Source organism: Cajanus cajan, chromosome 1, assembly GCF_000230855.2.
Source record: "Cajanus cajan strain Asha chromosome 1, NIPB_CcT2T_4, whole genome shotgun sequence".
In the NCBI taxonomy this organism is placed as follows: domain Eukaryota; kingdom Viridiplantae; phylum Streptophyta; class Magnoliopsida; order Fabales; family Fabaceae; genus Cajanus; species Cajanus cajan.
Genome location: NC_138517.1, coordinates 32,581,614 through 32,596,385, shown reverse-complemented (window position 1 = coordinate 32,596,385; position 14,772 = coordinate 32,581,614). Strand labels below are relative to the sequence as shown.

Below are 14,772 nucleotides of genomic sequence, written 5' to 3'. Positions count from 1 at the left end.
AGTACGTAGACTCTGATGTCAAATATAAAAAATAAAAAAAAAATCGCAGGAAAAATACTTCTTATAGTCATTATTTTCAAACTATTAAATATGTAACATTATTTAGATATTTAATGAAATAGAGAAAACTCTTTTGATCTTTTTACTTTTTTAAGCCTATTTGATAATAGAACACCACAAATATTTTTACAATACCATATACTTTATTACCATAATAACCTTCCATTAGTTTCTCCATTAAAAACCTATAAAACATACAAATTATAACTCTTAACAACTTATATGAGCCACGTAATATTTTTCCAACATCTAAACCATGAAAACAGTTACTCAAAGTCCAACTTAAAGCCATGTAGAAATGTGTGGCTACTAACTGAAATCAAATGGGACAAGGATCATCAAAGTCGCTAACTAAGCTACAACAATCTCGAACAAATTGATAGCTCAGCCATATTCAATGATCTCTAAGTGCGATACTGCGATGCATGAAAACGATGATTTTATGGTGGCATGAATTCTATCTAGCCAGAGGCCCCAAGAATTAATTTTACTTTATAATTGACATGACTGCATCCAACATCACGAGAAATTCTCAAAATTTTCAAAAAATTAGAAAGAAATAAAATAAAAAATAAAAAAACTGGAGGGTCTTGGCCCGCAATCTCCCACTGCCCCCTGACCAAGGCAACAAATTTCTTCCGAGACGAATAGAAATATTGCGATTGTTGAAAGTCCTGATTTCGAAGTCACGGTGCTCGACTCTTTTCATGTAACATCATGGGACGAGAGACACAAGTTAAGTCAGCAAGGACCCGCATAAACGTGTAGGTCGATTCACTCTTCTTTCTGCATATAGTTCCTCTTATAATTACGTGACCAAAATTATGGTACAATTTATGAACCAATAATCAGCTACTTATAACTGATTCTGCATTGTTGCAATCCAGATTTATGACAATCATCGAGCAAGTAGATAGATTTGTTTATTTTTTTTTATAAAATTTTACCTGACCCAAATAGAATAAGTGTGAAGATATGTATATATATATAACTTAGGCTATTAAAAATAAAATGCAGGTTTAATTTACAAGTGTAGGTATTGAAAGAGAAAATGAAAATGAAAATAGCAACTGCTAGTGGTTACATTAATGGAGGCTACTGTTGCTGTGGAAATAAGGGACAGAGGGGGCTCGCCGGTTACGTGATTGACTTGCAAGTTGGCAACATTCAAAGGTCAATGGGGACAAGAAGGAGCCTCATTAGGTCTGTTCAAGGAACCAATATCACTGTTCAAATTGCGTCTCAGGTTTAAATATGTTCTTTTTTTTTAATTATTTTAATTTAGGATAAATTTATTTATTTTTTCTCAAATTTAATACTGCTATTTTTAGTTTCTATAATTTTTAAAAAACTGATTTTAACTTTTCAAACTACCAATAACATGCATGAAAGTAATAGATTGAGATAGTTATGCACTGTCGATAAAGTTTAATATGATTTTTTCATTAAAAAAGATATTAATAAGTAGATTTTATGTGATAATATTTGACATTATTTAATAAAATTTGAGTATAAAAAACTAGAATAATTTTTAAATTTCAAAGATTAAAATGACAAACTTTAAATTTGAGAGATTAAAAATAAATTTATCTTAAATTTATACAATTAAAAATATATTTAAATTTAAAATAAAATTCAAACTAAATATCTTTAATTAGTTTAGTTTGTTTTAGATTTTAGCATTTGTTTACCAAATCCAAACCAAATTAAATCAATGTTGAACAGGGTTGGCTTGTTTTGAGTAATCAGACAGACAAATATCTAATAAAAAATAAAAATTGTTTTCAAAAGTTAAAAATAAATATGGTTTTGTCTCAAAATTGACAGAAAATTATTTTGTAACAAAATATAAATTAGGCTAAATTATATTTTTAAATTCTCTATTTATTTTAAGATTTAATTCATTTCTACCATTTTTAAATGACTCGATTATTTAATTTTTTAAAAATGTTCAATTAATGTTAGGACACAAATATAGCGAAGCTTTCTCCTTTAGGTTCGGACTTTTTTAAGGTTTAATTTTAGTAATATTAGTCTTTCGTAGAAAATGAAAACGTTAAAGATTTATATCATAGTTTTATATGTCAAGATTTTTCTATTTTTTTAATGTTAAAATACAAAATAAAAATATTGAGGTTATATATGATTTTGAAAATTTGCGTAATAATTTTTTTTATATATATACATGATAATTTATAATTTATGTTGTTACTTGAGTAGTTGATCCTTCCTTTAATGTCATTTGATTCACAAAGTTTATGAGTAATCATTTGTTATTATAAACTTTGCACATAAAATAAAGTTTTCTTTAAGTAGATAAAAGTTTCTTTAAAAATTATTTTAATATGTAATAATTACACTACTAGAATTTTTTCTATTACCTAGGGATTTTTCTAGGAATTTTTCATTAAAATTTGTAGGAAATAAGTTTTTTGCGAATTTTTCTACAAATTTATTTTCACAGCTAATATCTTCGTGGATAATTGTTTCTTGCCAATTTCAAAATTCGCAAAAAAAATTCTTATGATTTTTGCTATAAAAAAAATCTATAGAATACTTTCTTGCAAAAAAAAAATGGCAGCAAACTTTCTTGTGGAAAAAGAATTCTTAGAAAATTTGCAAAAAATATTCTACAAATTTTAAAATCCACAAAATTTTTGCAAGAAATTTTCCACAAAATTTAAATTTTGCAAGTAAATTTCTTGCAAAATTAAAATTTCCCAAGTAAATTTTCTGCAAACTTAAAATTTTGTAAGTAAATTTTCTGCAAAATTTCAAATTCGCAAGTAAATTTCCTAGAAAAAATCGCAGGTAATTTTTTTATAATTTTTTTTTAATATTATGATGCCCTGCAAGTTCACAATTCTTATTACTTTCACGTTTTGGGCTGTTAGCATGTTACCAAACCTAGGCCACCAAAGGAAAAAATAGCCACTCGTGGCAGCAAGTGCTGATATGGGTAATTTGTACACTTCAATTAACCTCCCCTTCAGTCTTCTTATTCTTCTTATTTATTTATATATGTCTCTGACTCACTAATATTCTAACTATCTCCCCCTACCCAAAGTCCCAAGACAATTGCTATGGATTCTATAATTCTAGACGTAGTGAATATTTTGCACGATGAAGAACAAATATCAAGGACAAAAAATACAATAAATAACGAGCTCAACGCATTACAGTATCTTTGGATACTTCTTATGGAATCTTGAATTCAGGATTCTGCTCAACGAAAGCTGGTGGCCTTTTGTACACAACAGACGCAGCCCTAATTAAGATGCTAGCAGTTAAACCTCATGAGGTATTTTTTATGCCTGATGCCATAGTCAAAGAAATGTACCAAAAACTTCTCTCCCATCCACTCCCTCTCCTCCTATCTTCGATTTTCATCCTGGTTAAAGTATTGATATCAAACAAGAGATATTAAGAATGAAGAACACACAAAAATCAAAATAAAAGTAAGCATGAACCTTGAGAAACATTTCCAAAGGTGCATCAAATACTGCTTCCACTTCAGCTAGATCTAGAACAGGTTTGAATGCTTTCTTGTCATGAAGTATGCCAATGACTGGAACTACTCTTAGGAAGTTCTGCAAATCAAACAGTGATAGATTTCAAGTACTGGAGTGAAATTTTCCATTCAACCCTTTATTATATGAAGCTTATGTGAAATAGACTAACAAACAGGTGTCCAAATTATATAACATCTGGGAGTCTAAACATCAACATCATCAGCATAATGAGATGGCAGACTTGGCTAGAGTTTATTTTTTCATTTATAGAAATGTTTACAGTTTTCAATCTGTGGTGATTATCCATCAAATAAATTTCCAATCATTTCCTCTATTGACCAATCATATACCAATTATTGCTAATAACTTAATAAGATCTTATTTCCATGCAATGTTTGCCAAGGAAAATATTATTACATTATTCAAACTTTTCAACATTTAGTAATGTTGTTATTATCATGTTTATAGTGGCACTCTAATAGGTAACATATACACTTATACAGTGTCTAATTACTACTTAGAACTAAGAGTCTTTGACTACTATATATATGACATAGTGCTACTCATTGGAAGGAACACAAGTGTACATGCATTTCCAAAACTATCTTAGTTTGGGAAAATGTTGAAAGGAAATCACAGTAAGCATCCAAAATGAACAACAATCTCCACTTTTGATGCATTAATCTATACTTGACTCTCTTCAGTTCCAGTTTTCACTAAACAGTGTCACTCACATATGTAATCTCCACTTTTTCCTGTAAAAATGAAGAGGTCCGGTTCACATACGACGATAAGAGAGATTAAGGGGGAAAAAAGGAAGGGAAAGCATTGTTTATGGCCTATCCTACTACATATTGTGCATTGTTTGAGGAAGTATTGAAGACTGAGATGGCATAAAAACAGGATCACCAATGGATAACTTTTCCTATACACGTTATAAAGTTGAACATTTTTCGCCAACTCATGACTAAAAGCCACAAAAAATCATCTGTTCTACACTCAATAAACTTGGCTCTGTATAATTGAATTACCCATTAAGGATATAAAGAAAAAGATTCAGCCCTTTCTAATTTTAGCCTTGTGCAAAATATGTTAGCGTTATCCCGAACATGTATTACTCAATAGAATTCTAATAAAATTAATAAAAATTGAATGATACTCCTTGGATTAGACGATTAGTTATATAATTATCAGTACCAGATAGGGTACAATACTAAAGATTTTAAATTGCGACATCAATTTAGTTACATGTTTTTAATATTGAGAAATTGCAGTTAAATACAGTTGATGTCGCTTCAACTTTAGTAGAATTGAGGTTTGAAAAATCTTGAAATTGTGGCTAAAATTGTACATGTGATCTTGGACTGTATTCTAAAACCAATTATATCAGTAATACTTTCTAATTTTTTGAACAATGGGGCTTCATAGCCATAAAAAGTACACTATTCATGTCAAAGCATGACATACCTGCACGTCCATGGTCTTTCCTTTAAGCAAAGCAGCTCTCCACAAAATTTCATACTGCAGCGTTTTTATCTGGAACAATTCAAAACAATCTTAGACAATCCACAAATACAAATAGATCAGTTAGGGAAATGAACCAACTCATTGAGTAACTCACCCTTTCTCTCCCCAAGTTAAGCTCCTGCAAAATCAAGCAGAAACAGTTACTATCACAATCACCTTCAATTAACAAAGCATTTGTTCAATTCGGTGGAAACTAACTAACCGCTAACATGTGGCTATTTGACTGAGCGAGGTTCCAGTTTTGAAGCTGCAACTTCTTCACATCGCCTCTCAGCCTCTGCAGCTCCGCGCCACTCACTTCAATGATCTTACTGTTCAATTTTCAAACAACATTAGTTCAATTAACATTAACATTTCAATTTAATGCTTTCGATTCAGATCCTAAAAAGAGCACGAGAGGATACTTTCTTTCCGCAAGAAGTTGGATCAACGCCGTCCTTTCCTGCATCACAATTCATCCAATTAAAAACAGAAAGAGAGAATGATATTACAAAAGTGAAAGAGTAAATTAATGTACCTTCAGGAGTTGTTGAATGGAATTGTTCTCGAAAGGAATCAAATCTTAGCTAGCTCTTAACAAACAAAAATGTGGTTTAAAATAAGGTATGCAATCAATAAACGAGACACATATCCAACAAACATCTTACCTCCAACCAACATCTGCTTTTACATTTTTCAGATTACAAGCATTGTCTTCTCTCTCATTGAGTTGGTACTTCAAATCTACATTCAAAAGAACACAAAAAATAAAGTGTTGTGCGGTGAGAAAAATTAGGAAAAGAAGAATGCACACACGACATTGCCACTCTTACCTCATCTGCAATCATGGCAATAAGTGCTGAACTGTTGGTAGGAATTTGAACTCTGTTGGCCATTTGGTATGACTGGAGAAGATAAACAAGAATAACAATAAACGTCAGAGAGCTTGACAATTAGCCATAGGTATTAGACTGTAAGTAGTATTAAACAATAAAATGATCCACTTCCAAATAATAAACATGATACATCATTAAAGCACATTATCTGTTCATTACTACGAGTCAATTTGGCACCCCCTTAAAATTAGGGGTGAGAATCAGCAAGGAATTTTTCACACAAACTCTTCCCTGAATAATTCACCACAATTTTTCGTGAGGATACCAAACTAACCACGACTCGAAGATCGTAAATCTAAGTCAATCCGAGTGCTCTTAAATAGTAAATAATCACAGATCTTAGATCCTTTACACGTGACTAATTGAAATTACGATCCCTTTACTCGTCATTGATCCCAATCAAAAGATCTATAAATTAGGGGTGAAATGAAATGCGAATTGAAAACAGGCGTACAAAAATCTGCCCTCTGTTTAAAGTGATTTAAATGAATTATGCTCTGAAATTCCTCATAAGAGGATCGACGTAAACAAAATCAGCATCAAGGGAACTAAATCCAACATTTCACAGTTCAGAGCAAAGGAAAGATAGAACAAACCAGATCGGAAGGCCGGAAGCGGAGAGGGCGGATACGACAGAAGATTTCAGAGCGTACGGCGGCGCTTGGCGGAGCTAGGGAGGAGTCCGGCCTGGTTTGGAGCTGAGAGAAGTGTTACAGTGAGCGGTGTGCGGAGGTTACGTTTACGGAGGTGCGAAGGTTACGAAGGTGACTTACTTGAGAAGTGTTGTGCGGCGGTGATGAGTAAAAATACAGTTGCGGAGGTGAATGTAATCAGTACAGTGAAGGAAGACAGAAATGTGTTTACTTTTATGGAGGAGTCAAAAATATTTTCAATTTTTAAATTAATAAAAATAATCATAAATAAAAAAAATTGGCAGGAAATACTACTCACAAAAAAAAACAAATTACTTGCAAATTTATATTTAAAACAAAAATTTGTAGGAAAATAAAAAAAAAATCTGCAAATTCTTTTAAAAATTTTTATTTGCAACAAAAAATTCATATAATTAATATTTTTGTAATAAAATTTGCAAGAATTTTCTGCAAATTTAAAATCATAAAAATATTTGCAATAATTTATTGGAGATTTATATTTGCAAGAAATTTTGCAATAATTTTCTACAAATATTTTTTCGCATGAAAATCCTTGAATAAATGACATATTTTTAGTAGTGTTAATAACGTTAATTAAATAATAATTTTATTTTTAACATTATTTTGTAAGAATTTAATGATTAGGTATTTGTTAGCTTAAGTTCTTGTGCAAGTATAATTTTTATTCATAAATTCATAAAAAAATAAAGTTGTCATCTTTTGATAAAATATTAAAAAAACAAATATATTCTGCAACCAATAGTGAAAATTGAGTAGCATCTCTATCTTTAACGTTATTATGAGAATTTAATAATTAGTCATTTGCTAACTCAAATTCTCACACAAGTTTTTTTAAATAAAAATACACAAAAAAAACCTATTAAAAATTAAAGGATAAAAAAATATTTCTTAAGGGTAAAATAAGTATTTGTAAAGTTTTATAACTTATGCGCAATTAATTAAAAGTATTGTTTGTTAATAGATGTTGTAGGATATTAACACTTTTCTTACACATAATTGACTTTCGAGTCTAACTTTAATTTCAAAGACCATTTTTTTAAAAGTTTTTTTTTAAATATTTGTCTCTCAAAATAAAATATTGGTGGTAGTTTCATGAAAAATATTTTTGCTCATTCCCATGGTGATTCTAGTTATGATAAATTTTATATCATTTATAACGTTTGATAATTGAATTGTTTGTGTTTGTATGATTCATCAACATATTAGATGAACAAAAGCTTCCTCGATGCTCACATTCACTAAAAGAAATAAGAGACATGTTTTGCGTAAAACAAAAATAGATTCCCCAAATCACAGAAAGCGTCAGATAAATTTGCTCATGACTACTCCAACCTGACACACACATGGTTACATTCATTTAGTACCTAAAAAGTGATAAGTAGTTTCCTTGATCAAATAAGAAGTGACTATTTGGTGAAAATATTTAATGCATTAACGAACATTTCTCCCCACCAGGAATGAAGATGAAGACAAACAAAGCAAGTCAATAAGAGATGCTTAAGGATTTGTAATAGTCATCTTTATTGAAGCACCTATATAAGGAACCATGATGATTAAGAAGGAAAAAAAAACCAAATCAAATATTGTTCATACTTTTTCTTTCTGTAAAATAACTTTGTGTTGTATTGGTTGTATAATGTCTTAAAAGTAAGATGAAAAACAACATTGTTAGTTTTACCCAACTATAACTTAGTGTTATTGCTTTGAGCATATAGATATTTAACTGTAAAAGAATACTTGGTGTTAAAGCCTAAAGAAGTTGGGTCAAAAGAATATTTAGTTGTTAAAGTCTTAAGAGACTCTGTGTTGAAAGAATACTTGGATAATTGCTTGAAGAGACAAGTCAAAGAACTCTTAGGTTTGACCTAAAATTGGCTTGGAAAAAGAATACTTGTATCTTTGTGTAAGATAGTGGAACTTGATCTAGTTGGGTTAAGAACTAGAAGTAGTCTCGATGGTTGAGACAAACCAGTATAAAAATCTTTTGTGTTCAGTTTCTTAACTCTTTGTCTACACTTCTTTGTAAAGTTACTACTTTACTATTTCTAAAAAGTATGAGTTTTTGATTGATGCTATTCAACTCCCTTTCTGGTGTTTCTCTTTTCTCTACAAAATAAATGATGTTCTCACTTTTCAATGTATCATTAATTAAATTTTTCTTAATTTATCCTTTTAGAAATTATTTAACCATCACAATTAAAAGTAATGCATTTATTGATAGGATGATTATTTTGTACACTGTGAAACTATATAATCATTTACTTAATTTTATGAAGTAAATGATTGTGGTTTATTGTTTTAATCCATTAAAACTCTAAGGATTTGGGAATTCTCACAAGTTTAGTTATTTAGGAGTTTTTTTGAGTTGATGTTAAAGTTGACCAAGTTTAGGGAAAGGTATATAAGATTTTCTTAAGACTTGAACTTCATAAATTTAAGAGACAAAAACTATAGAGCCATAAATAATCATTCTTCCTTATGACTCCATAATAGGGTTCTGCTTCTTCCTATGGAGCTTAGATTGAGTTGTAGTTAAGTGACTCAAAGTTGGGAGTGTTGAGAATCGTTGTTGGAGCTGTTATTTGACAGAAGTTGAGAGTTGTGTTCTCCGTGCATTCTTCATTTTCTTCTTCTTTTTTGGAATATTTGAGGTAAGAAAAACTTGTAGAGTTGATCTTATTGTGTTGTATATGTTGATCATTGCATGAATTCATCAATTTTATGATTATATGTTAAATTGAGAAGTGGAATTCTTATGTTTTTGGGTTTTGGTTGGTTTTGAATATGTTAAGGAGAAAGTAATGATTTGAACTATTGGTTGGTTGCATGTTGAGATTTTTGATGTATCTTAGTTGGTTATAGTGTATACATGTGGTCTTTTGTCTTGCATGTCGGAATTGTTGGAGAAACGTAGGTGGTTGAGCCAAATCACGAATTCTGCCAAGTGAAAAAATCATCTTTGTGTCGGGTGCTACTTCATGGCGTCAAGCATGATGCAATTTAGAGGTTTTTACCCCACTAACGTTGGGTACAAGATAGGTAGCATTAGGTGTGATTCAATTAGGAGTTCTCTAAATTGCTTACATTGGGCATGGGTTAAGGGGCATCAAGACTGATTACTTTAGGAGTTCTTTGACTTAGTCACATTAAACATATGTTAAGTATAGGTGTGATCAAGTCAATGGCCCTTTGCCTTGACGATGTTGGGCACAGATTATGCAACATTGGGCATGGATCAAGTAAAGGCTTTCTGCCTAGATGATGTCGGGTGCAGGTTTGTAGTGTTGGGTGTGATTTACATAAAGACTCCTTATCTCATTTTTGCCAGGCACAAGAGAATTGGTGTCGGGCGTGAATAAGCTAGAGGCTCTTTGCCTCATTGCTACCGAGTGCTAGGTGAGTGGTCTGGGTGTGGATGCTAGGCATGAGTTGATCACGTTGAAAATGAGTATGTTGAATTGAATGTTAATAACATGTTGTTGTATGTTGTGTTGTGAATGTATGAGAAATAGGTGGATGTGTAGTATGATGTTGTGTTATGCATGAGGCATGTTGTAGTATTGAAATATGTTGATGAAATGCTTGATGCATATAGTTGTGTTGTGGACTTAGGACTAAAGGAGACGTGTTGTTTTTAGAAGTTGAAATATCCCATTAAGTTGATATGTGTTGTGGTGCTCTAAGAGCTTGATTGATGAAAAACCTTTGAGTATAGTTATCTCTTGAAGTGGAGTGTTGAGTCTCCTCAAGGTCCTTAGTTGATATCGTATGGGGGTAAGGTCAAGTCATATTAGTTTAGAAGAGACCAATCGAGCAAGGTACAAGGTTGGGGGCCAAAATCCATAATTGAATACTAGAAAGGTGCGTAGTATTTAAATGATAGTTAACTGGCTAATTCCATATAAGTTTAGTTATGCAAGCTAATGTAGTGGTAGGCTTGCACCTAAGCAGTTTTATCCTTGACAGTAATATTAAACTTTCCTAGTTTAAATGGCGAAATTCGAGAATTTATGTTGTGTTGTGGATTGATATCCAAATTTGTTATTGATATATCAAGCCCAAAAATATTCCATTGTTAAGTAGATTCGGTAGGATCGAGTCATTTAGATTGTTCACCTATATTGTAAGAGATCTCTTAATTAAAATGTGTGATGACGCATTGTGATGTTGTGTTTCCATGTTGTAGTGTTGTTTTATGTTGTTTGTTGTTAAGTCATTGAATTTTGGATTTTTGGATTGAGTGTTATTGTGCTGCTATGTTGTTTGGTTGGGTTGTATGGTAAAAGAGAAAACAGAGAGAAAAGAGAGAATAAAAGAGAAGAAAAAAGAATAAAAAAATACCAATGAATGGAATGAGAATCATTAGAGAAGATAAAGAAAATCATGAGAATGTTAACAAAGAGAGTGTCGAAGAAGATGAAACAAATCATTCGAGCAATTGAGGGAGAAGATAGTTACAAGTTATGACAAGGGTTAGAGCTGTTTGTCACTCAATACAAAAGGAGAAAGGACTTACCGGCTTTAGGGAAAATTGCGTAAGGGGAGAATTCAAATGAAAAGGCAAAAGTACCCTCATTTAATGAGATGTTTTTTTTAAACCGTCGTGACATATCACTATTTATGTTGCTTCGCTCCACGACAATTGCGCTTGCTCCAACCATTACACAAAATTGTTCCGCTCCAAGGTTCCTGTAACCACATAGGATCGCCCCGCACCTCTACTATTGTGGCCACTATGACCTATATTGACTACTATGATATGTGTTTGTGTGTGCGTGTGTATATACATAATTGAAATGTAGTCCCATTAAGAGATTTGTTTTTATATTTTCAGTTGATTGTTTCCTATACATATGTGTATAAACACACACACAATATATATATATATATATATATATATTGTTGCATGTATATTCAAAAACATTATTCTTAGTAATTTTAGGTAATTATATTTATGTTTTTCACTGCTTATAAGATACTGAACTAAAAAATATAATGAACTTCTAAGTCATTACATATTTTAGTAAAATTGTATAAAAAATATTTGTTATAATCCTTAATCTAGATGTAAAATTCTTAAACTTTATAGGACGGGGTAAAAATTTTTGACCAATAATTTTGAAAGTGATAAAAAATAAATTGAAATTTGACAAATTTTATTAAATTAAATTTTGAATATAAACTTGATGTAAGACTTCATATTTTTTTTCGTCACGACTCTGCACAAAAGTAAAATGTAGGTAGTAAGTTCTGATATAAACATACATGTATCCAATAAATACAAAAATAAAAATAAAACTATGAATATAAAATTGTATACAACTATTTTTAGAAAATATAAATATGGAAACATATACTATAACATCATATTCAAATCTTTATAATTGCCACCCATATACGTGGGGATCATAAATGTTAATAAAACAATTACATAGTGGAAGAATAATAAGGATATTTCTTCAGTGGTAGGGTATTATTCTTCTTTGATGTGATATCCTCCTCTAATATGTTAAACAAAGAAATTCACCAATAAACTATGGTAGAGACATGCACATGACTAGACATGGCAATCTAACTCGTCCTCGTGGGTATCCCCCCGAACCCGCTCCGATTTGGATGGGGAAAATCCGTGTTTATCGGGTTCGGGTTCGAGTTCGGGTTTTCCCCGATTGATAAAATCGGGGACGAGGGTGGGGGCGGGGATGTTAATATCCACCCCGCCTTCGCCCCCATACCCGCCCCCCGCCCCCGCCCCGCTTAATAATATAATTAAAAAATTATTTATATATATATATAAACCAAAATTATAAATATTTATATATTAAAATTTATATTATTTTACTTTTCTTTTATTTTTTTAAATTATTCATATTTATTTAAAAGAAAAAAAAATAAAAAAATAGGAGAGGGGGCGGGGGCGGGGGGCGGGGTGGGGAAACCCGAACCCCGCTGGGGGCGGGGATGGGGACCCAGATTTTATCCCCGATAGGTATCGGGGGTGGGAGCGGGGCGGTTTAAATTTGCAGAGGCGGGGGCGGGGAACGTAAAACCCGCTCCGCCCCGCCCCGTTGTCATGCCTACACGTGACTTTGCTATTATTAATAATAATTTATGCCATATTATTCAAGGCAAACATAAGGAATAACGGAATAGAGTTATATTTTGGATTTTTTTATTCATATATGTGATTTTTTTTTCTTTACAATATCTGATAACAAAATAAATTTTAGTCAGTGACCCTTTAGCTTAAGTCTTACCTTTGGATCAACTCTATTATCCTTTAAAAAATTATTTTGTTCTTTTAATTTTTAAAGTTTAGTTAGTGTTATCATGTTAAATACTAATTAATTTTTATTCTATGACATAATTTTAAATAATTTTTAATTGATTCAAATTATGAAATTTGTCTCTTTATTTCATTTTAACTTATGAAAAAATTTCATTCATGTTTACTTTATATTTTATTCTTCTACAAGTGTTTATGAAAAATTTTATCTAAATAAATTCTAACTCATGTAAAGTATTAGGTTTAGTATCATATGACAAAAAATAGTTTAAAGGTTTGTGTTATAAGCGTCATTACAGTGGTAAAACACTGTATTTTAAAATAAGTCAATGATCTAACTTTTAAGTATTGAATATAATTGGAATCACACATCAACTATAGACAAAACCTTAATAGAGTATAAAAGTAGAATGTATTTTTTACCTTATAAGTCAGTTTAACAAGGTAAATTAGGTCCATAATCCACTTTCTTTAGATGATATTATAGCATATGCTAGCGAGTGTTGTTGGGTTATCGATCAGTATAACAACCAAGACAAGTTCATACACTTTATAACACAACATTTAAGCAACGAAAAAATATAAATATATTTACCTAGGATTTACAATACCAACAATCATTGAAAACACAAATATAAGTCTCTCAATGAGACTACAATAAAAAAATATACAATCATATATATAGTAATCCGAACTGAAAACATACACATAGGTTGTCAATCAAGTAACTACTATTTACAAGCTACATCAAAGTCCCCCCAGACAACACCCCCATCTCCAACATGTCCCTCAAAATGTGCTCATCCTCCAACCTATTCTTGCCTTAATCTCACATAAATATAATCATTGTAGTCCAACTATAAGGAGAAATGAAAAAGTAAACTTGAATTCAAAAGAAACAACATAGTATAGAAGTAATAAACTAAATATAAAACAAATTCAACCATACAATTTAACATCTTTAGCCCACACTACAAAAAAATTGCCATACAGTGACACACATCCTATACATGTTACTAAAAATTACTTTTACCCACACAATAACTACAACATATGTTGGTATATTATTAAAAATTGTGGATATAAGCTATAGTGACACACAAAATGTATTGTTAAATCTTATTCAAAATCAACATTAAAATTGTGTGTAACTATATGTCAAATAGATATATACCTACATATATTGTACCTATAGTAACAGTTTTTGTATGTCACTATATGTAACATTTCTTGTAGTACCATCTTGATCATAACTATCAACATATTAGCATATGTACACAAATTTACAACAAGGCAACTTCTCTACTCACTACGTAGTTTTCCAACACAATTCAACATCAACTTGGCAACTAAAAATCTTCACAACATAACACAAATATCATAATATAACAATAATGTCAACTTTCAACACAAATCAACTTAACAACATATAAACATAGTAACATGATGCGTCGTCACACATTTAAACTAAGAGATTTCTTACAATATAGGTGAACAATCTAAGTGGCTTAACCCTACAAACCAAATTAACAACACAATCGTTTTGGGTTTACTAAATCAACAACAAATTTGGATATCAATCCACAAAACATCATGATTTCTTGAATTTTATTACTTAAACTAGAAAAGTCTAATATATATGTCAGGGATAGAACAACTAGGGTGTGAACGTACCACAACCTTAGCATGCATAACTAAGTGTATATGGAATTAACCTACTGACTACCCTCCAAATATTGCACCCATTTTAGTACTTAGTTAGGGATTTTGACACTTGACATTGTACTTTACTCGATTGATTACTTCTTATAGAGTAAAGAAAGACACAAGAATGGAGG

At 31.0% G+C, this 14,772-nt stretch overlaps 1 protein-coding gene across 1 annotated transcript; it reads right to left on the bottom strand.

The window, feature by feature from the left end:
- Positions 1-266: 266 nt before the first annotated feature.
- On the bottom strand, positions 267-6,734 carry LOC109794189 (shugoshin-1-like). The gene is made up of 9 exons (XM_083059295.1): positions 6,571-6,734; positions 5,912-5,983; positions 5,747-5,822; positions 5,504-5,541; positions 5,302-5,406; positions 5,194-5,217; positions 5,040-5,108; positions 3,531-3,650; positions 267-3,451 (listed from the first exon to the last, which is right to left on the bottom strand). Exons 3-9 carry the CDS (start codon positions 5,757-5,759, stop codon positions 3,434-3,436), a joined length of 387 nt encoding a protein of 128 aa, XP_082915421.1. The 5' UTR covers positions 5,760-5,822; positions 5,912-5,983; positions 6,571-6,734; the 3' UTR covers positions 267-3,433.
- Between the last annotated feature and the right edge of the window lie 8,038 nt (positions 6,735-14,772).